This window comes from Myxocyprinus asiaticus, chromosome 23, assembly GCF_019703515.2.
Source record: "Myxocyprinus asiaticus isolate MX2 ecotype Aquarium Trade chromosome 23, UBuf_Myxa_2, whole genome shotgun sequence".
NCBI classification, from domain to species: Eukaryota; Metazoa; Chordata; class Actinopteri; order Cypriniformes; family Catostomidae; genus Myxocyprinus; species Myxocyprinus asiaticus.
The window spans coordinates 6,939,276-6,963,022 of NC_059366.1; the positions used below are offsets into that span (position 1 = coordinate 6,939,276).

At 40.9% G+C, this 23,747-nt stretch overlaps 1 protein-coding gene across 1 annotated transcript in view; it reads left to right on the top strand.

Annotated features, from left to right (window-relative positions):
• The window catches only part of LOC127414313 (CUB and sushi domain-containing protein 1-like), a 520,597-nt gene that overhangs the window by 356,766 nt on the left and 140,084 nt on the right, over positions 1–23,747 (top strand). Inside the window, exons 31-32 of the mRNA XM_051652256.1 lie at positions 8,380–8,496; positions 22,519–22,632. Coding sequence (XP_051508216.1) covers positions 8,380–8,496; positions 22,519–22,632 — 231 coding nt within the window. The remainder of the gene's footprint in view (positions 1–8,379; positions 8,497–22,518; positions 22,633–23,747) is intronic.

Consider the following 23,747-nt stretch of genomic DNA (forward strand, 5'->3'; position numbering starts at 1 on the left):
AGAAGGGAGGTTAAACAGCTGGCTGTCTGGTGCAGTCAAAACATCCTCGAGCTGAACACACTCAAAACAGTGGAGATGATTGTGGACTTTAGGAGGAACACCCCAACACTGACCCCCATCACCATTCTAAACAGCACTGTGGCAGCAGTGGAGTTATTTAGGTTCCTGGGCACTAACATCTCACAGGACCTGAAGTGGGAGACCCACATTGACTCAAAAAGGCCCAGCAGAGGTTGTACTTCCTTCGCCAGCTGAGGAAATTCAACCTGCCACAGGTGCTGCTGATACAGTTCTACTCAGCAGTCATTGAGTTTGTCCTCTGCACTTCAATAACTGTCTGGTTTAGTTCAGCTACAAAATCAGACATCAGAAGACTACAAATGACAGTTCGGACTGCTGAGAGGATTATTGGTTGCCCCCTACCCCCCCACCCCCCGCCCCCTTCAAGAACTATACACTTCCAGAGTGAGGAAAAAGGCTGGAAGAATCACTCTGACCCCTACTCACCCTGCCCACTACCTTTTTGAACTGTTGCCTTCTGGCCGACTCTTCAGAGCTCTGATGAGGTGCTGAGTTTTTTCCCTCAGGCTATCCATCTCATGAACAGTTAAATTGCCCCATTGAGCAATAACTATGTGCAATACACAGTTTAGTCTTTCTTATATTTATCCAACACATCCAACCTCTTCTGCCATTTCATTCCTCTGAAAAAAAAACAACAACTAAAAAACATTTGCACTGTACATAACAGATTTGTATTTACACTGTACATAACAGATTGTATTAGATTTGCACTACCCATGTGTATGTGTGTAGGTATGTATGTGTGTGTCTGTACGTATATGTATAATTATTTTTTATTTTTTATTTTTTAGTATTATCTATGTCTTGCTGCTGTTTTTGTATTGTTTTTGTATTGTTGTACACTGGAAGCTCATGTCACCAAGGCAAATTCCTTGTATGTGTAAGCATACTTGGCAAAAAAGCTCATTCTGATTCTGATTCTGATATATACACTGGTGACCAAATGTTTGGAATAATGTACAGATTTAGCTGTTTCGGAAGGAAATTTGTACATTAATTCACCAAAGTGGCATTCAGCTGATCACAAAGTATAGTCAAGACATTACCGATGTAAAAAACAGCACCATCACTATTTGAAAAAAGTCATTTTTATCAAATCTAGACAGGCCCCATTTCCAGCAGCCATCACTCCAATACCTTATCCTTGAGTAATCATGCTAAATTGCTACTTTGGTACTAGAAAATCACTTGCCATTATATCAAACACACTTTAAAGCTATTTGGTTCATTAAATTAATCTAAACATTGTCTTTGTGTTTGTTTTTGAGTTGCCACAGTATGCAATAGACTGGCATGTCTTAAGGTCATTATTAGGTCAAAAATGGCAAAAAAGAAACAGCTTTCTCTAGAAACTCATCAGTCAATCATTGTTTTGAGGAATGAAGGTTATACAATGCTTGAAATTGCCAAAAGAACTGAAGATTTCATACAAAGGTCTACACTACAGTCTTCAAAGACAAAGGAAAACTGGGTCTAACAAGGACAGAAAGAGATGTGGAAGGCCAGATGTACAATAAGCAAGAGGATAAGTACATCAGAGTCTCTAGTTTGAGAAATAGACGCCTCACATGTCCTCAGCTGACAGCTTCATTGAATTCTACCCGCTCAACACCAGTTTCATGTACACCAGTAAAGAGAAGACTCAGGGGTGCAGGCCTTATGGGAAGAATTGCAAAGGAAAAAGCCACTTTTGAAACAGAAAAACAAAAAGAAAAGGTTTGAATGGGCAAAGAAAAACAGACATTGGACAACAGATAATTGGAAAAGAGTGTTATGGATCTTAACCCCATTGAGCTTTTGTGGGATCAGCTAGACTGTAAGGTGTGTGAGAAGTGCCCAACAAGACAGCCACATCTATGAACAGTGCTACAGGAAGCATGGGGTGAAATGTCACCTGAGTATCTAGACAAATTGACAGCTAGAATGCCAAGGATCTGCAAAGCTGTCATTGCTGCACGTGGAGGATCTTTTGATGAGAACTCTTTGAAGTAGTTTTTTTTTTTTCATTTTTCACATTATTAATGTGCTGACTATACATTATGATCAGTTGAATGCTCTTTCCATAAGAGCAAAATCTGTACATTATTCCAAACTTTTGGCCACCAGTGTGTGTGTGTGTGTGTGTGTGTATATATACACTGTATGTATATAATATACTGTATGTATATAATACGTACTGTATATATCGTGGCATCTTTGCCTTTTGCATCACCTTTTCTAATAAACAACTTTTGGATCTTAAGTGTTTTTCTTCACCGGATATTAAAATATCACTGTGATTTGTAGTGCACTGCAGTGTATATATGTATTTTTATCAAAATGCCTTTTGTATACCAAAAAATTTTTGATGTCTCCACAAAATTGTTATTGCCGTGCTATTGTTAATAGTCGTTAACAGTTGTAATATTAAAGTATCTACAGTATTAATGAGTCAGACTAAAGATAGGTTTTGTTGGGTGATATCTGTGTTTTATTGCTTGCATTGTATAGACTTGTTGGAACGTTTAAATGTCATCACATTTAATAAGTAGCATGCAGTGTTTTGAGCAAATGTATAACACAAGTAGATGTGCATGGCAATAAGATGTACAGAAGAACATGTTTTAACTATTAATATTATTTTTTTACTCTTTTTTTTTTTTCGAATCACCCCTCAGACTTTGTATATATGATAATACTGCCAGTCAACTCGTCCAGCAGATGAACTGAAATAGTTTGTGAAAGTGTCTCGAATGTTTTCTTTAACATTGAGCATGTCAACAGCAAACTCTTCATCACTGCTGTAGCTTGTAAATTTTATTTTTTTTAAAAGATCAGTTTTTTGATAGCATAATCTCTTGAGAGAAGTTGAAGCTCCATCCCCCAGACTCTGAATTAACAGGGAGTAGTACACTGATGCCTCATGACCTTTTCCAAAAGCAGTAATCACCACTTCTAGAGTATCTGCCCTTTTAGGGGGTTGTATGCTACTCCCAAAAATAGTACAGAGCAGGTGGCGCAGCTGTAAGTACCTGAAGAACTGAGATCTGGGAATCCTGAAATGTTGGACCAAATTTTCAAACGATCTCAACACACCACTCTCATATAGGTCACCGAGCATATTAACACCCCTCACAATCCACTCTGACCAGCAGAAAGGGGACTCACCAATATGCAATTTTGGGTTTAGCCATATGCTCGAGGCAACATTTAAATAAATGTCTGAATTAAACACTCTGGACACTTTTGACCATAGCGCGTGCAGATGCGAGATAACGGGGTGCAACTTAACTTCTCAGATTAGTTTAATATAAAGGCTTTGCAATAGTAAAATTGGGGCAAGGACTTTCTGTTCAATACCAAACCAGGGAGGGGCTCTCTCAGGTGGAAGTGACCAATGAGCCACATGCATTACTGAATGCATAATAATAAAACAAAATCTTGGGTAGGCCTAACCCACCTTTGTCAACCGGCCTATGTAACTTATTGAAATGTAATCTGGGACGCTTACCATTCCAAATGAAGGACTTCACTATGCTATCAAAATGCTTGAAATAAGAGAGGGGGACATCTACAGGGAGATATTGTAGCAGGTAGTTGAATTTTGGAATAAAATTCATTTTAATAACATTAACCTTCCCAATCATCGATAAATGTATTGAAGCCCACCAACTCACATCACTCGAAAACATTTTTATTAAAGGGTCAAAATTAACTCTAACTAAATCAAGACAAATTTGCTGGGAATAAAATGCCCAAATACTTAATGCCCTGTTTGGGCCACACGAAGGCGCCAGGCTGGAAAGCCTTTACTGGGCAGTACGCTGTCAAAGCCAAAGCTTCGGATTTAGACCAACTGACTCTGCAACCTGAGAACTTAGAAAAGGAATTAATAATTCTGTGGAGGCAAGGCATAGATCTAGAAGGGTCGGAGACTAATAATATATCATCTGTGTAAAGCAAAAGCTTATGTGCCATACCTCCCGCCATCACCCCTCGAAAATCATCCTCCTTTCTTATCATGGCTGCTAATGGTTCCAGGGCAAGACAGAACAATAATGGGGAATTGTTCCCTGCCGGGTACCCCTACCCAGAGTAAAATGATCAGAAATTAATCCATTTGTTTGTACCGCCGCTACAGGGTGTCTATAAAGTAATTTAATCCATCCAATAAAAGTCTTCCCGAACCCGTATATTTCCAACATCTTATAAAGATAATCCCATTCTACCATATCAAACGCCTTTTCGGGTCTGATCATTCGCCACTGACCACATGATATTGATGTAACGCCTAATGTTATCCGAAGAGCTGTGACCCCAAATAAATACACCTGATCTATATGTATAAGAGATGTCATAACTTTACTTAATCGGTTAGCCACAATTTTTGACAAAATTTTAATTTCTAGCTGGATCAGGGAAATTGGACGGTAACTCTTACACTCGCTTGGATCTTTGTCCTTTTTGAGAATCAGACTGATCCGGGCTTGTGTCATGGTTGGTGGAAGCTTTCCATTCTTTAGTGATTCCGTATAAACTTCTAACAAAATTGGAGCCAATTCTGTAGCATAAGATCTAAAAAAATTCAGCTGCAAAGCCATCTGGCCCCGGAGCCTTGTCTGTAGGCAAGGCCTTAATTACCTCGCCAACCTCCTCCAAGGTTATCTCAGAATCAAGAGAATTTTTTTGCTCTGTCATCAGCTTAGGGAGTTCTAATGGTTCCACAAAGTTTCTAATATCTCCATCAGTAGATGAAGACGTGGAACTATAGAGATCAAGATAGAATTCTTTAAAAGCATTATTAATATCAATGGCCGAGGTAAATATTTCACCACCAGCAGATTTCACTGAGGGAATGGTAGAAAAAGACTGTCTCTGCTTTATATATCTATCCAAAAGATTCCCTGCTTTGTCCCCAGACTCAAAATATGACTGTCTTGCCCTGAATAGCCAAAACTCCACCTTCCACAACAAAATTGTATTATATATGTATTTCAATCGGGTCAATTCTCTGAGGCCGTCAGATGACATTCAGCTCTGCTTTGGCACTTTTAACATTCCTTTCCAACTCCACAAGCTCTCGTGCTTTGGATTTTTTGATGAATGAGGCATACTGTATGATCCGACCCCTAAGAACTGCCTCAGTGCCTCCCAAGCCACGCCCACAGAAGATACTGAGGACCAGTTGGTCTCCATATAAACATTGATTTCAGCCTTTAACATTTGTTGGAAATCAGGATTTTGCAAAAGTGATACATTAAAGTGCCAACTATATGATTTATTTTTCTCTATATGTAGCAACACCTCTAAACTCACCAGGGCGTGATCTGAGACTAAGATGTTTCCAATTGAGCAATCAGCAACAGATGAAATGAGGGACTTAGATATATATATAAAAAAAAAAATAATAATCTATTCTAGAATAAACCTTATGGACTGATGAAAAAAATATATAGTCCCTACCAGATGGGTTCAAAAGTCTCCAAATATCTGTAAGACCAAGATTTTTACACATCCTGTGAAGCGTCAATGTTGCTCTAGGGGGTTTACACACTTTTGCTTCACTATGATCAAGGATTGAGTCCATCAAAAGATTAAAGTCTCCTCCCAATATTATATCATGAGGGGTGCCAGCAAAATCCCTTCAAGATCTATAAAAAGCCCTGATCATCAGCGTTAGGTGCATAAATATTAGCCAAAATCAATCTTTGCCCCTGAATTTATGCTAGAACTATAATGACTCTTCCTAAATTATCTTTAATCTGTTTGAGACATTTGAATTGTAGATGTTTATTTATCAATATAATTTGCTTGAAAAAACTTTACGTAAGAATACATACAAATTATCATGAGATAACATTGGTCATGTAAGTCTATTCAGTGCGTGTAACATTGTGCCTATGCTGTATTTTGCATTTTGGATAATTTCACGATGCCTTCAACTACCAATATGAATGTAGCTCTCTCAAGTCCATTAAACACATTTGACCATGTTTAAATACCTTACAAGATTTTCCCCCAAAATCAGCACAGAAATGCGAATAAAGTTTCCATTTAGGCCTAATTATTAGTTACTTTTTAAGGAGAGATGCAGTAATGTTACACCTTTCTTTCAGAGGTTCCTCAATACTGGTTATCACATATGGTCTATCCGTTACAAGGTTGTAAGCTATAGGCCAGGTGCGACATAATCACTGACATTAATAAACATATCCGCAAATACACTTCATTGACCTTCATAGCCTCATATTTTTACACTCGGCACTGTCAATAATCCTCTCGGTGACCTTCGTCATAGATTTTCAGTTGTCGATCCTGTCATGCACAGTCAAATGCCTAAGCTTTTACCCTCTACCCATTACGATCCTGATTATGAGATAACACATGCCAACGCACCAGCACATGGATGATTTATAGTCTTCACTGTCTGTTTCTCCTCAATACTCCCTCCTCCACACCTGAAATACCCATCAGTTTTACTGAAATGCCTGTCAGAGGCAATGGCAATTCCAATAGCCATTCCACGCGGTTTTCATGATGTGTTAATTGCTGGCCATTTTAGCAGTGCGACAATAAAGCTAGTTCGTGCAATGAATGTCAAGCCCAAGCAAATTAACCCTGCTTGTATAAAGGTATGTGCATTTTCCAATATCTTGTTATTGACTTTCCTGGTCTAATAAATGTTAAGAGTTAAGGGAACTGCTTTGTGCAAGATGCAATGATCTGTTGTCATTAGCGTATATGAGTCCACACGATTCCCACTGGGCCTGAATTGTGATTACTCTTGTGTGTTTATTGGTGAGAGCTACTTCTGTGCGTTTGATGTGAATTATGTTTGATGTGTAATGATTTTTTTCTTTCTTTTTTTTTTTTTTTTTTTAAAAGAGCAGTGTGTTCCAAAGTGTCTGTCAAAATTGCTTTTTTATTTCCTTTGCCAATTATTCAGCTCATCTGCTATGTTGTTTCTAATGTTGCAGTGTTTACTGCTCCTACACACTCAGCACACAACACTTATATAGAAATAATTTTCACACAATAAATATTACAATTGTAAATGTTTATTTTTATCTTTGTTTAGATGATCAAAATTGTAATCTGCAATTTATAGTATTTTTGTAATGTATTTTCATAGTTTAATATTGAAAGTGTGGGTGTGGGACAAGGCTAAAACAGATATGTACATAAAACACATTTGATGACAAATGGCCTTGTAAAATGTTTGTCACATTTAATGTGACCTGCATATAACATAAAAAAAAGCTGAAATATTTTTGTTTTAATAGCAATAGACTCCTGGGATATGAAATTCATATATATATATATATATATATATATATATATATATATATATCACACGATCAATGCCACACGAGCAAGAGTGCGATATGGCCCTACATCTGCACTGCTGTGATTCGGCCGCAGGCACGAGGTAATCACAACAGTGCTGATTTAGGGCCATATAGCACGATTGCGAGTGTGATATTGCTTATATACAACAGTTCAATGAACAAGTACATTTTAAAAACTGAGGAAAAACAAAGTACGGTAAAAAAATGTGTGCATGGAACTACTTTCTTACACGACGGATCAGAATCTGCCGTTGTTGGTTCAAACCAAATGATGCATCCGAGCCTCTCAAAAACGTCACTTTAGAACTAGTATCACGGCTTGGGCTGTTTCAGAGAAGTTATTGGAGAAACAAGGATGTATGTGTGTGTTGTGTGTGTGTGTGTGTGTGTGTGTGTGTGTGTGTGTGTGTGTGTAGAGAGAGAGAGAGAGAGAGAGAGAGAGAGAGATTGAGAGAGAGAGAAAGAATGACTGTGTGTGATTACCTGTGTCTGTCTGTTGCCGCTCTCAAGCAGAGATGCTGTAGTGTGTTAGTCAGCTTTCTGAAGATAATGTCATTTTGGTCAAATGCATCCTATTTTCTCTGTGGAAAAATCGCCCTCCAAGCGGGGGTATTCCTTTTCATTTACACACAAAAATGGTCTTTTGCCACCACCTGTTGGTAAAAATCTGCTATGTCACAAAAATAAATGTATACATCTAGCTTTTTACACATCTGCACTGCTCTTACACTTTAGTTTAGAATGGCACAAACACAAGCGGACTGAGACAAACAGTGAAGCGTCCGAGTGCTGATGTTCTGAGACATCAGTACTCATGGAACGTCTCTCCTCCAATCAGATTTGAGGACCGGAACTAACTGTTGTATGTGTGCGTTTATATATATATATATATATATATATATATATATATATATATATATATATATATATATATAATGTATGTTGATGTATGTGTCTTTCTCTGCAGCACCATGTGGTGGGCAGTACTCTGGATCAGAAGGGGTGGTATTATCCCCAAATTACCCTCTCAACTACACTACAGGACAGACCTGCTCATACTACATTACAGTGTCTGGAGAATTTGGTGAGTAAACAAAGGATACTAACAAATGTCATATTTCACTTCAGTTTTCATGTTGCAGTGCAATTACCAAGTAATATAAATGTACTTAATATGTAATTATGCATCATTATTACAATTGCAATACTTATATTTACATGTAATATTATAAATGATTTCATAGTATAGCTGCAATACATGTTGTTTAAAATATGTTTCACACATTACAGTAATTTAGAATTTTGGGGGAAACTATGCTTGTCTGTAAGAAAATAGTGCAAAAATGATATTTTCCTAAAATCTTTTTTTTTTTTTTTTTTTGGTATGCCATTTTTTTCATTCTGTTTTATTTTAGTTTATTTTGGGGTGACATGTTCTCAAAAGATACTGTATATACACAGGGTTGGGAGGGTTACTTTTGAAATGTATTCCACTACAGATTACAGAATACATGCTGTAAAATGTAATTTGTAACATATTCCGTTAGATTACTCAAGGTCAGTAACATATTCTAAATACTTTGGATTACTTCTTCAGCACTGGTAGATTTTTTCACTTGTTTTGACTATAAATACTCTGCCAGTACAGTAAGACAAAATACACGTTAAAAATACATTCTCTGAAAAACCTAAATATCTTATGCAGTGTTGTTTCTAAAATAAGGTAAATCAAATTGATCTTGTTTTAAGGATTTTTAGATATTTTTACAGGAAAACAATACAAAAATTATTATCAAGAATACGATTTTTGCCCTAATGTCAAAGGTCTTACTAGAAAAAAAAGAAATTATGATCCAACGTGAATTTTCTTGATAAAAAAATATGATCGTGCCTGGTAACATGCATGTAAAATGGCTAGAAATAGCATTTTAGCTTAGCGTTAAGCTGACAGTTTATTTCTATTTCTTCTGCTCCAAACTTACTTCTAACTTACTTCTCTGTCTGCTCGTGTGAATGTAACACATCATAAGAAAGTGTTTCACCGCTGTTCAAATGCACTTTTGATCGCATCATTTATATGTATAAATGTTTTCCATCTGAAAGGACTAAATATTAAATGAAACAAATGACAATAAAATGCAAAGTAATCTCTTCAGTAATCAAAATACTTTTTGAATGTAACTGTATTCTAATTACCAATGCTTTAAATTGTAACTAGTGGAATACAGTTACTTATATTTTGTATTTTAAATACGTAATCCCATTACATGTATTCCGTTACTCCCCAACCTTGTATATATATATATGTACAGATCAGCCACAACATTAAAACCACCTGCCTAATATTGTGTAGTTCCCCCTTGTGCCGCCAAAACAGCGCCAACCCACATCTCAGAACAGCATTCTAAGATACTATTCTTCTCACCACAGTTGTACAGAGTGGTTATCTGAGTTACTGTAGACTTTGTCAGTTCGAACCAGTCTGGCGATTCTCTGTTGACCTCTCTCATCAACAAGGCGTTTCTGTCCAAAGAACTGCCGCTCACAGGATGTTTTTTGTTTTTGGCACCATTCTGAGTCAATTCTATATTCTATGATTTTATTCTATATATATATATAGTTGTAAATCTGAATACATCTGAATATATAAATATAAATCTGAATATATAGTTAAAAATCCTGAATATAGTTGTAAATCTGAATATATAAATATAAATCTGAATACACTGTTGTAAATTCTGAATATAATTGTAAATCTGAATATATTCTTGTAAATCCTGAATATATAGTTTTGTCTGAATATATAAATATAAATCTGAACATATAGTTATAAAACCTGAATATATAGTTGTAAATCTGAATATATAAATATAAATCTGAATATATAGTTATAAGTCTGAATATATAAATATAAATCTGAATATATAGTTATAAGTCTGAATATATAAATATAAATCTGAATATATAGTTATAAGTCTGAATATATAAATATAAGTCTGAATATATAAATATAAATCTGAATACATTGTTGTTTATCCAAATATATAAATATAAATCTGAATATATAGTTATAATTTAATAATCAGCCATAATCATAGAGATATGTTTTATAAATAAAATAAAAAAGTGTAATCAAAAGCAGATCCTATGTCTAAATAATTCAGTTTTGTATATAATGATCCAAATCAGTTATCCAGACCAACTGACGCTTCACTAAGCCCTGCCTTAAAAGCACTTCTGACCAGTCCTGTCTTAACAACTGTTGCCCTGCTCTTACTCTGACATGCATTTACTATTTTCCAATAACAGCCTATGGGAGTAATGTGTGTTTGAGTACTTTTCAGTGGGATTTTATCAAAATAATCAGAAGAACAATGTAAAACACGTTGTTGCCAGGTCATGTGTAATAGTGACACGAGTTACCCAGAGAGGATACACGCAGTGTTTTTCTTTCTTTTTTGAAAATAATCTTTTAATAAATCTGGAGAAGAGAATGTTATGGATTAAACTGTTTCAGCCCTCATTCCCAAATGAATATATAACATCTGCAAAAACAAATACTGTACAATTTCTCCAAGAAAAAATAAAGCTAATAACTGAAAGTTAATTCATTTATATATTGATTCAAGTCATAGTAAAAGCAATAGTAAATAAACAGTTCACAGCATCAAAACGAGTGCATTATGAGACGTTATAAACAGCTCTGTTCTCTTATGCTAATGTTATTAGGTGTGTAATCGCTATTAAATGAAGTTTTTCTCTTTTCAAGTGACTGTATTAATCATTTGCATTAATTCTGATTCACAGTCTCCACAGTTTTTAATGAAATGTATGATTTATATATGCAGACTTACAACTATATATTCAGATTTACAGCTATATATTCAGGATTTATATTTATATATTCAGACTTACAACTATATATTCATGATTTACAAGTATATATTCAGGACTTACAAATATATATTCAGATTTATATTTATATATTCAGACTTACAACTATATATTCAGATTTACAACTATATATTCAGGATTTATATTTATATATTCAGATTTGTATTTATATATTCAGACTTACAACTACAGTATATACTCAGATTTACAACTATATATTCAGGATTTATATTTATATATTCAAGACTTACAACTATATATTCAGGATTTATATATTCAGACTTATAACTATATATTCATGATTTACAAGTATATATTCAGATTTGTATTTATATATTCAGGTTTTATATTTACTATCTGCCCCCCCATTTTATATATCTATATATATATCTATATATCTATATATATATATATATATATATATATATATATATATATATATATATATATATACAGTATAAATTTTAATATAAATAACAAATAAATATGATAAAATATTAATTAATAAACTGTAGATATAAAATATATGTATATATACATACATTAAAACCACCTGCCTAATATTGTGTAGGTCCCCCTCGTGCCGCCAAAACAGCAGCAACCCGCATCTCAGAAGAGCATTCTTTGCTATCTTTGATCTTTGATAAAAGGCCAATGAAAATTGGCGAGTGGTATTTGCATGCCACTCCCCCGGACATACGGGTATAAAAGGAGCTGGTATGCAACCACTCATTCAGGTTTTATGCTGAGGAGCCGAGACAAGGTCCGGCCATTTCAGCAGGTAGTTCAGCATTGTGGCAGGAGGGACACAACGTCTCGTTCCCTCCATCAGGGAACGGAGGTAACACAAGTAACCATGACGTTCCCTATCTGTCACTCACTTGACGTTGTGTCGATGTAGTGACACTAGGGGTCCCTATACAGAACACCACAACTGGCTGAACTGTGTTACGTGAACTGGCGGTGTGTGGTGGGCAGACCACTGTGTGCCTCATAGACTGCTCACCAGGTCGACACGTAACCTCCCCCAACATAGTTATGAGTGACGAACGGCCCTTTGGGGACAAGTCGACTACCCAAAAGATAGAGACAGGCTAACCCAGTCGTGGCCTCTTTTCCCCTTCTTTTTTTCCACTCCCTAAAAAAGAAGGGGGATTATCCGAGACACTCGCCCAAAGGGGGGCGGGGGGGGGGGGGGGTATTTAAGTGGAAAAATACATCACATTTTCTTTTCAAGTTTTCAAGGTAGATCCTACCCAACGGGGGTTACTACAAACATGGAGACTGGGGCAGAGTGGCTCTGCCCAAGGAAGACGCAGTTTGCCAACAGGGAAACGAATTAGCAGAAGATATATATCGCATGCGGTTAGCCTTACAGGGAACCGCCACATGCTGAGCACCTACCCCAGAACAGGACTCTTAGTTAGCACGTGTACTGGGCCACATGAGTCTCTCCGAAAACTCGACTGCCACAGGGCTCGGAGGAAGTCAACCAGGGAACAAAGTTTGTGAACACTACTTCATTTTTTTGTGAATTAATGGTGCACATCTTCAGCTCAAAAGGAGGTGGAAGGCGTTATGTGCAAGTGATACACCCGGCCGGCTAGCCCGGGCTTATCCGCTTGTATTGCGTGCCACTACCTGGGCCGAAAATGGTTCCACCCGGAGGTTGTAGAACCTTGCAAAGGTCTTGGGTGTTGCCCAGCCTGCTGCTCTGCAAATGTCTGTTAGAGAGGCATCCCTGGCCAGGGCCCAGGAGGCCGCTACTCCTCTGGTAGAATGGGCTCGTAGCCCTACCAGGGGCGGCATGTCCTGGGCGTGATATGCCATAGTTATGGCGTCAATGAGCCAGTGGGCGATCCTCTGCTTGGAGACAGCACTTCCTTTCTGCTGTGCACCAAAGCAGACAAAGAGCTGCTCCAAGATCCTAAAGCTCTGCGTGCGATCAAAATAGATGCGTAAAGCGCGCACCGGACACAGCAACGACAGGGCTGGGTCTGCCTCCTCCTGGGGCAGCGCTTGCAGGTTCACCACCTGGTCCCTAAAAGGGGTCGTGGGAACCTTGGGCACATAGCCCGGTCGGGGTATCAGGATCACGTGAGAGTAGCCCAGACCGAACTCCAGGCACATTTCGCTGACAGAGAACGCTTGCAGGTCTCCTACCCTCTTGATGGAAGTGAGCGCAGTCAGGAGGGCAGTCTTCAAGGAGAGTACCTTAAGCTCGGCTGACTGTAAAGGCTCAAAGGGGGCTCTCTGTAGACCATGAAGAACTACAGGGAGGTCCCATGAGGGAACGAGGAACGGTCTGGAGGGATTCAGCCTCCTGGTGCCTCTTAGGAACCTGATGATCAGGTCGTGCTTCCCTAAGGACTTACCGTCGACTGCGTCATGGTGTGCTGCTATGGCAGCACTGTACATCTTCAAGGTGGAAGGGGACAGCCTCCTTTCCAACCTCTCCTGCAGGAAGGAAAGCACTGATCTGACTGCGCATCTCCGGGGGTCTTCCAGTCTGGAAGAACACCACTTAGCGAACAGATGCCACTTAAAGGCATACAGACACCTCGTAGAGGGGGCCCTAGCCTGAGTGATTGTGTCTACCACTGCAGGTCGCGGGTGCCAGATGGTGCCCCGTCCCTGAGAAAGAAGGTCCTTCCTCAGGGACATTCGCCGGGGGGGGGGGCTGTCGCGAGGAGCGTGAGGTCCGAGAACCACGTCTGGTTGGGCCAGTAGGGTTCTACCAGGACGACCTGCTCTTCATCCTCCCTGACCTTGCACAGGGTCTGTGCAAGTAGGCTCACTGAGGGAAATATTTTCACATGCCAGGGGGCCAGCTGTGTGCCAGCGTGTTTATGCAGAGGGGGGCCTTGGTCAGGGCGTACCAGAGCGGGCAGTGGGGAGGATTCTTGGGAGGCGAACAGGTGCACCTGTGCCTGTCCAAATCGACTCTAAATCAGCTGGACCACCTGAGGGTGGAGTCTCCACTCTCCCCTGAGAGTAACCTGTTGTGACAGCACGTCCGCTGTAGTGTTGAGGTTGCCCGGGATGTGAGTGGCTTGCAGCGACTTGAAGTGCTGCTGACTCCAGAGGAGGAGACGGTGGGCAAGTTGTGACATACAACAAGAGCACAGACCGCCTTGATGGTTGACATATGCTATCATTGCTGTGTTGTCTGTCTGAACTAACACGTGCTTGCCCTGGATCAAAACCTCCGCAGGGCGAGCAGAATTGCCAACAACTCGAGGCAGTTGATGTGTCAATGCAGTCGCGGGCCTATCCACAAGCCGGCGGCCCATTGCAAACAGCGCCCCAGCCCGTTTTGGAGGCATCCGTTGTGACCACGACACGCCTGGAGACCAGTTCTAGGGGAACATCTGCCTGTAGAAACGAGAGGTCGGTCCAAGGGCTGAAAAGACGGTGACAGACCGGCATGATGACCATGCGATGTGTCCCGCAGCACCATGCCCATCTCGGGACTCAAGTCTGAAGCCAGTGCTGAAGCGGTCTCATATGCATCAATCCGAGTGGGATGGCCACCGCTGAGGATGCCATATGCCCCAGGAGCCTCTGAAAAAGTTTCAGTTTTCTATATGAATGCCTTCAAACAGGCCTACACCGACTTGGCATGCTCATTCGTGAGGCGCGCTGTCAAAGAGACTGAGTCCAACTCCAAACCGAGAAAAGAGATGCTTTGAACCGGGAGGAGCTTGCTCTTTTCCCAGTTGACCCGAAGACCTTGTCAGCTGAGGTGTGAGAGCACCAAGTCCCTGTGTGCGCACAACATGTCCCGAGAGTGAGCTGAGATTAGCCAGTCGTCGAGATAGTTGAGAATGCAAATGCCCACCTCCCTTATGCTGCCTCTGCGACCTTCATGAAGATGTGAGGTGACAGGGACAGGCCGAATGGGAGGACCTTGTACTGATATGCCTGACCCTCGAATGCAAACCGCAGGAAGGGTTGGTGTCGAGGAAGGATCAAGACGTGCAAGTACGCATCCTTCAGGTCTACCGCCACAAATCAATCTTGATGCCGGACGCTCGCCAGAAAGTGTTTTTGTGTCAGCATCTTGAACGGGTGTCTGTGTAAAGCCCGGTTCAGTTCTCGCAGGTCCAAGACTGCCCGCAAGCCACCGCCTTTTTTTGGTACGATGAAGGGGCTGTAAAGCCTCTTCTTCATCTCAGCCGGAGGGACAGGTTCTATCGTGCCCTTCCGTAGGAGGGTAGCGATCTCCACGTGCAAGGTAGCAGCGTTTTTCATACTTCACCATGGTGAAGTGGATACCGCTGAACCTGGGCGGACGCCTGGCGAACTGAATCGCGTAGCCGAGTCGGACGGTCTGGACGCGTCCAAGTTCCGTGCAAGGGGGACCAAAGGGACAACGTAGTCAGACGTACCGGCAGGTGGGGCCTCGCGGCAGGGCGGAGCTCGAGGTGCCACACCATGTCGTGTCCGTGCTGAGTCTAGGGACATCGAAGCACTTACCTGGCTCCTTGTGACCACCCCCGGAACAGCCTGGGATGGGGGAGGAAGAGGCCTGTCCTCGTGACCCATTGAGACTGTCACATCGGGGCGGATTTGTGCCACAGCTGGGCGCTCACGGGTGGGAGACCTCCGCTGGAGTGCCAAACCTGCCAAATAGAGTGGTGGACGGTGGTCGTGATGACGGCCATGCACACCGGATACGTGACCCATGGAACAAGGAAGCTGCTCTTGCTGAACTCTTGAGTACTGCAGCCACTTGGGCATGCAGCACAATTAAATGCAAAGGTAACAAAAAGATTCTCCTCCTGGCCTTCGACCGGGGGATGGAGAGGTCTGCTTACCAGCTCCAGAGCAGCGGGTTTCGTAGTCCCTGGGTTGCCCGTCTCAAGGGCGCTTTGAAGCCTTTCACGGGTCCTTGGCGACCGCGAGACGGGTGGCGTCTGCTTTCTGCAGTGGGCTCCATGCCGGGGCCGAGCTGAAGGGGTGGGCTGCGGTGGAGCCGGTGCAGTCACCGCAGGGGGACGCCCTTGGCGATGAGCAGACGGGGTGCGGGATCTTGAGCCGCACCCGGGGCAGAATATGCCGGATAGCCTCCGTCTACTGCTCCACCGTCGAGAACTGCTGGGCAAAGTCCTTGACGGTGTTGCCGAATAGGCCAGGCTGGGAGATGGCAGCAAGGAACCGTGTCCTGTCAGGCTCACCCATCTCGACCAGGTTGAGCCAAAGGTGGCGCTCCTGGACCACTAATGTGGACATTGTCCACCCGAGAGAACGCGCCGTGACCTCCGTCGCTCGGAGAGCAAGGTCAGTCACCGAGCACAGTTCCTGCATCAATCCCGGGGTGGAACTACACTCGTGCAGTTCCTTTAGCGCCTTGGTAGACTTGCAGGAGAGCCTTAGCTTGCAGGGCAGGGGCGGCTTGTCCAGCGTCACCATAGGCCTTGGCCGTCAGAGACGATGTAAACCTACAGGTTTTGGACGGGTGCTTTGGGCACCCACACCAGGTGGCGGCGCTCTGCGGGCATAGGTGCACCGTGAGTGCCTTTATCCACCGGGGAATTGCCGAATAGCCCTTGGCCGCCCCACCATCGAGGGTTGTGAGGGCGGGGAACCTGAAAAGATCGGGACCGGGCAGTAAAAAGTGCCTCCCACGACCTTGTCAGCTCTTCATGCACTTCCGGGAAGAAAGGAACGGGGGCGAGGCGTGGCTTTGAGCAGCGCCGCGAGCCCAGAAACCAATCATCAAGCCGCGGGGGTTCAGGGAAGAGCAGAGGGTTCCACTGTAGCCGACGCTCGCGCCTGCCTGGGAAAGCATGTCATCATCTCCGTGTCAGCCTGTGACTGGGCAATCGTCCCCGAAGGGAGGAGCCCAGCTGAGGCTTCCGCGTCCGACTGGACGAGCCCGCTCTCCGATGCTGCGCTCGAGAGCTCTTCACTTTCACAGGCTCCGAATAAGAGGTCGAACTCGCCGTGAGACGAGCCGGCGGACTCATCCGGAAGCCCGATCAGGCAGGGGATACCCGGCGGAGGCGGACCCATTGGGGTCCTCAAATCGCCCCCAGTGCTAGCCGCACTGGCCTCATACCCGTGGGTAAAAGGACCGAGGCGGGGATCCTCTGAGGTGGCTTGCCTTCTTACGAAGGCGAGCTGCGACTGCATTGTTGCCATGGACATGTCCTCGCAATGAGCACATGACCATCCATGAACGCTGTCTCTGCGTGAGTAGTGCCCAGACACAAAAGACACTGATCGTGACCATCAGAAGGAGAGAGATAATGAGTGCAACCAGGAATAACACACAGTCGGAAAGACATCTTTAAAAAGACGCATCTTTAAAAAGACATTCCGTGTGTGCCGCTTTTTTAGAGAAATATACTCTTTTAGATAAATATACTCTTATTTCTGCCGAAGCGCCCAGGGGCATTCTCTGCAGTGCACCAGTGCAGAGGAGGGAGAAGCCGCTGAAATGCGCCATCAGATCCAGCAGAGGTGAATGAACAGTCGTGGGAATTCAGCTCAGTGAGCATGACCGTTCGGCTCCGAAGAGAAAATCTGAATGAGTGGTTGCATAGCAGCTCCTTTTATACCCGTATGTCCGGGGGAGTGGCATGCAAATACCACTCGCCAATTTTCATTGGCCTTTTATCAAAAACCAGAGGTGACTCGGGCTCCCAAGAGTGACCCCTAGTGTCACTACATCAACACAACATCGAATGAGTGACAGATAGGGAACCAGAGTTTACTAAATACATTCCAAATCCTAGCAGCTCTTGCATAACAAATACGCTTAAACAATATCACTAAACATTTTCAGCCAGATCTCATACACTGCAGTGTAAGTACAGAGCTCAAAGTTTGCTGAAGGAGTGTCTGCGAGTCAACAGAAATCCCCTGATATTTCCGGAATCACTAGGAGCCACTTCAGCTTCTCTGTACTATTTGAGAAAGGAGCACAAGACGCCATCTCATTACAGAGCAGATAATAGAGTCATCTCTGTGGCTCGGGTGACCCTCTCCACCCCTCTCTGCTTAGCAGCCTCTCGCACCAGCACCTGACATGCACAGCATGGCTCTGTGATTTTCCTGGTTACTCGTCCCCTACTGAGTGAACCATGTGTCCTTTCTGGCAAGGCAACAAGTTTAATCACCGCTTCACCACTGCTCTCAGGTCAGTGGGAATGGACACCAGACCTGAGCAATCATACACGTGATGCATACATTACAGGAAGAGTTCATGAAGAAAAGGCACTAAACCCTTACAAAATGGGTACAGTGATAGTATCAGGGTAAGGACGATTCAAAGAGCCCTGGACAGACAGGGGGCGCAGCAGAACCTCTGAATCTTGATTTTTTGATTTTATGATAAATTAATATTTTGCACAGGTAAGCTAAAATGAGGGCTGCTCTTACTTGAGAATAAACGTTGATCTAGTATGAGACGTTCAGTTTTTTTTCCAAAAAGCGCCTTTATATTTTAATTGCTAAATGCACTTCCCATTTGTTCACGGACACATCATCATGAACCAGGCTTAACTAGATCATGCAGAGCATGTTAATGGCATAATGCTGACCACAAAACCTGAGAATCATAGAATTAAATCAACACTTTTCTGCTTTGAAGCACTATGGAGAATGTGAAACATCTCATAAGCCCGGACAGCTCCAGAATTCTAAGTAGCACTAACGTCAAAAAGACTAAAGAACATGGGCGGATCTACCTGGGTGGCATGGGGTGGCAACTGCCACCCTAAGAAAAAACATTGCCACCCCATCTGCCACCCCAGCATTTGGTATCCCAGTGTATAAAATATAAATGTATATTATAGTTGATGTTGACATTAAGCACAGGTTCATTTATGTCAAACTGCCTCAACTCTAACTGAACAGAACGCATAAATGACTACAGCCGACTGATCGCGTGATTGATCACAGCAGTGGCCAATTGCGTACTTGCTCCTGCAGCACATGCAGTTTTTGGGGTATTTGTTGGTTGCGTTTTTTGGGGTTTATTTCCTCAACCACAACAATAAAGACAACATGGATAGATACATGGAAAGATAGAGGTAAAGGGGACATTCTTAGTTGTTAGTTGAATGATTTAGTTGAATGATTTTTAGATGCATAGGCCTGAGCTATGGATAGAGATGGGTGGGACAAGTATGTGCTCACCACTTTTTGAAATAGCTTTCGTCAGGTGCGTGTCTAATCCAAATGAAGCATCCCTAGTTCTTGAGGAGTTTCTTTTTCATCCGTATGTGTTTTAGGTGGTGATCTGGTGCTGGAATGTGTTATTTTGAATGTTATAATGAGTTCTCGTCACGGCTGTTATCAGTGGCGTTGATGGACAGCAGGTAGCAATGTTCTCTCGTGCACACAGACGTGCACTGTACTCACCATGCTCCACTTTTCTGCAGCTCGTCTTCCTTTCCAATGGAATCGCAAAGCAAAAATTCTCCCGACTTATGACACACATCTACTGACGTACAGATGCAATCGCTGGTTTATTAAAATAAAAAGTTAATTTAGGGTGAATTAGAACCCGGAACCTCTAAAAACCTAGAGGCAAAAGTTACCACTAAACCAATCAGTCATGTTCTGAATTAGAGTGGGGATCTACTGTATATATATTTAATGACTAGCAAAATACCAAAACCGATTGTGGCAGTTGTAAAAAGTTACCATATTATGTGAAATATTTATTTGAGAGCTAGAATTGGTCATCAGAAATTACTATTTATTAGGGATGGGGCAATATGGTTATCTCACGATTCAGTTCGATATACGATATGAGGTTCACGATTCGATATTATCTCAATTTGATATGATAACACTTAAATGACAAAGTATGGCAGAAAATTAAGTTCTAAAATAAATCAAAATAAAGTTATTTAATACACAATATAAATCTTACTAGATTTATTAATAGAGTTTCTCATATACCTTTCACTATAAGAAAGGTTTCTTAACTTTTTTCTAACTTTTTCTAAGCTTATAACAAATAAGCCTTCCAAAATAGTGGGCTACATTCAGGCTGGTCAGGTGCAGAACAAGCAATAGAACAGAACAGAACCTGTCCCGAAAAAGTATGTGAAAGTGTATATTTAATTTTTTTAAATAATTAGTTTGTTTTGATTATTATAATCACATTTTAACATTTTTTTTAATAATTACTTATTATTATTTCTTGAAATGGTATATATAATAATGATATGAGCTGTCAGTGTTATAAATAATGTTTACAATTTACAAGTAATAACATTACGTTTACATTCATTTGTATAACAAGTGCTAAAATGGTACTGTCACTTTAAGAGTTTAACTCGCATCAGATTCGCACAGGTGTTTCTGTTCATTCATAAACGAGAGAGAAGTCAATTTTTTTTTAGCGCAGTCTTGCTATTTGTGATCAAAATTAACATTTCTTTTTACTTTTTTAACTGAGTGTAAAGAACAGAAAGGATTTTAAAAGACATATTATTCAATCAGAGTGCTTTGCGGGATTTCACCTTTGGACACATTACATGGCCAAAATGTTCCATTTTAATCTCAAGCACTTTTCATCAAAACAAGGCAATTTCCCAGGTATTCCAGTACTTAAATTTCTAAAAGCTAAATTCAAGCATTTTAAGCACTTCAAGGACCTTGCGCGAACCCTGTAAACAGTGTAAAAAAAAAAAAAAAGCGCAGTGGGGGTAAAATTAAGCGATTGAGAGATTATGATGTTTGATGGGTCATTTAATTTATGATCACATGGACAGAAAACAATGTTTCAAATTTTGCCTCGATATGGTTTGCCATTTATTAATTTTTTTGGTTCACAATATATTGAAATTCAATATATTGTCCCATCCCTACTATGCAATTGAAAACATGCAATTGAAAATAATCTTTACTGTGCATAAAATATTTATTATTCATGAATTTCGCCACTTCACACTGCCCCCTTAAAGTAATATTTTCTGTACGATTTATTTTCTGTTCAGGCCTAACTTTGTGTTAATGTTCACTTTCAAATGGCTCACTGCAGCTGTTACAAAGGTGATAGGTCTACAGGACTTTATTAGCTGTAGAATAACATGTTATGTGCATGCACTCTCCATCCATGGGTACACTTAACAAAATAAAACAATTCGGCTTGCATAAGATGACGTTTAGTCCAATCTGGCCTTCAATTTAAAAGAGTCTCTTACAACCCTGCTTTACATAACCTGTCATTATTAAGCGCTGTAGTTTGCTTGTCTTTTCGCCCTGTGATTGTGCCTTTCCCAGTTGCTACCCGAATGATGCCTAGAAAGTATGATCTATTCATTGACTTTAGATTGCCAGTCCTATATGTCAAGCTAAGGAACATTTAGAATGTGTTGATGTGTTTAATAGAGAATGTATTGGTGCTCTGGAGATAGATGTTTTGTTATTTAAAAAGAAATAAAAAATATGTAAAAATATGTAATTCCATTAACAAAATGCATTCTTTTTAATGTTTGCAAATCAGTAGCAAAATGGTTACTAGAGGTTCTCTGTGGAAATGTAATTGTATCGCAAATTCATGGACATTTGCAATTTGATAGTGACTTTGATAAATGAACTAGTACTTGTTGCAGTGAAGCTTGACATTTTAATCCATAATAAATACATAAATAAATATGCATGGGTGTTAATACCTCACAGTCTTGATGCCACCCCTTGCCCCTTGGGGGGTGGGTGGGGGTATAGTTATACTCCGAGATGTGGGATGTGGTCTCATGGAAATCAAAAATTAAGACATGGGTTCTGGTACATGGATACCTGAAAATAAGTGTGTTCACTTCGAGACGCACAATTTCCAACCCTACAAAAGACACTCCGGCTTTTCCATTATCATCTCTGATTGTAACAGACACATAACTGTGACATAAGCCATGTTCAACGTCTAATGTTATTTGTATAGTGCTGTCACAGTACTGTAAATAACGTTCAGATATATGGGTTTTACAGTATGCCCAGTTGACATAATTTCACGCCATGATTTCTGTAATTACAATCTTCTCATAATGAATTTAATCCAATATGCCACTTTATCTATGGGCCAATGTGGCAAGGTAATACATAGGCTACTTGCATGTAGAATGCATGCTATTAACACTTATTAACCCTTTAACCTGAAGCAAGCATGTCTATGGGAATTGTATGTGTCATTTATTCTTTAAACTCATTGGGCTTTGTTTGGTCAATGCGTCTCATTTTGTCTCCTCAGTGGTGTTTGGGCAATTTGCCTATTTCCAGACAGCCATGAACGACTCCGTTGAGCTGTTTGATGGCCCCAATCAGAATTCCAGGCTGCTAAGCTCCCTGGCTGGCTCTCATTCCGGTAAGTAATAGTTTTACATTTCCCCTCGTTTTCCTGCTTTGAGTTTGCATCGAAAGCACAGAACCCTTTAACAAAACAAATAGGAATGTTTTTTTTAAATCAGTGTAAGAGACAATGAAGTGTAGACAATTGAGCAGCGAACGAGGCCTCAAGTGAGGTTTAATGGCTCCAGTCTGAGAGGGAAATGTTTGCTAATAGTTTTGTATTTGTCTTTTATGGTTTCCCTTTTCTGCTGTACTCACGAACAGTCAGCAAGCGCCCAGTCAACCTTGGGCAAACTTTAAAGACACCTTTTGCATTCAGTATTTTTTTGACTAAACGTAAACTGTACAATGAAGATGTTCCACTAATGTTTGACAAGCAGAATGTATCCATATACCTTTTGTTGTCTTCATTTTGAACAGTATCTGTTGTTTTATAACTATAGTTTCAAACCTAACAAACTTCTGTAAAAAGATTTTTTTTTTTTTCTTGAATATAATGCAAAGACATTAATACTTTTTAAAATGTGGCTTAAGTAAGTTAACTATGTTGTTCTCACCCATTGGTTCCAGCTTCTTGTTTCCATATAAAACAGAAAATGTTATCCTTGCAGCGTCCCTTTGAATTATTGTCAGTATTATCGGGTGAAAGGTAATAAAGAGCCCTGAAAAAGAAAATCACAGCTAATTCCACAGTCTTTGCAGGATTGATGGCGGTCATTGAACACAAACTGTTTGTATGGCATTTATATATTGTATATCTTTATGGTCTGCTGTGCAACACTATATTCCCAATGGAAGTGCTGTAAATCCATATAATTTCTATCTCAGCTTTGTGAGCGGTGGGCCAGAAATCCTGACAGGCCACTCAATTCATTCTTAGAGTGCTTAAGACTGCAAGCTCAACTCCAGTGTTTTAGTTGCCATCTGTGTCAGCACCATTGTTTTGTTTTCCACATACTGAATGACTTCAAAATAGTAAAGAAGTTCCAAAAGAAGCCAAAGCATCAAGCACAACTCCTCTCCCTGCACTGCCCTCAATACTTTGATGTGTTGTGTGGTGTTTTGTGAATGAATCAGTGTTTTTGAACGAATCATTCTCATTTCCTCACATTGTTTTGGTTGTGAACAATC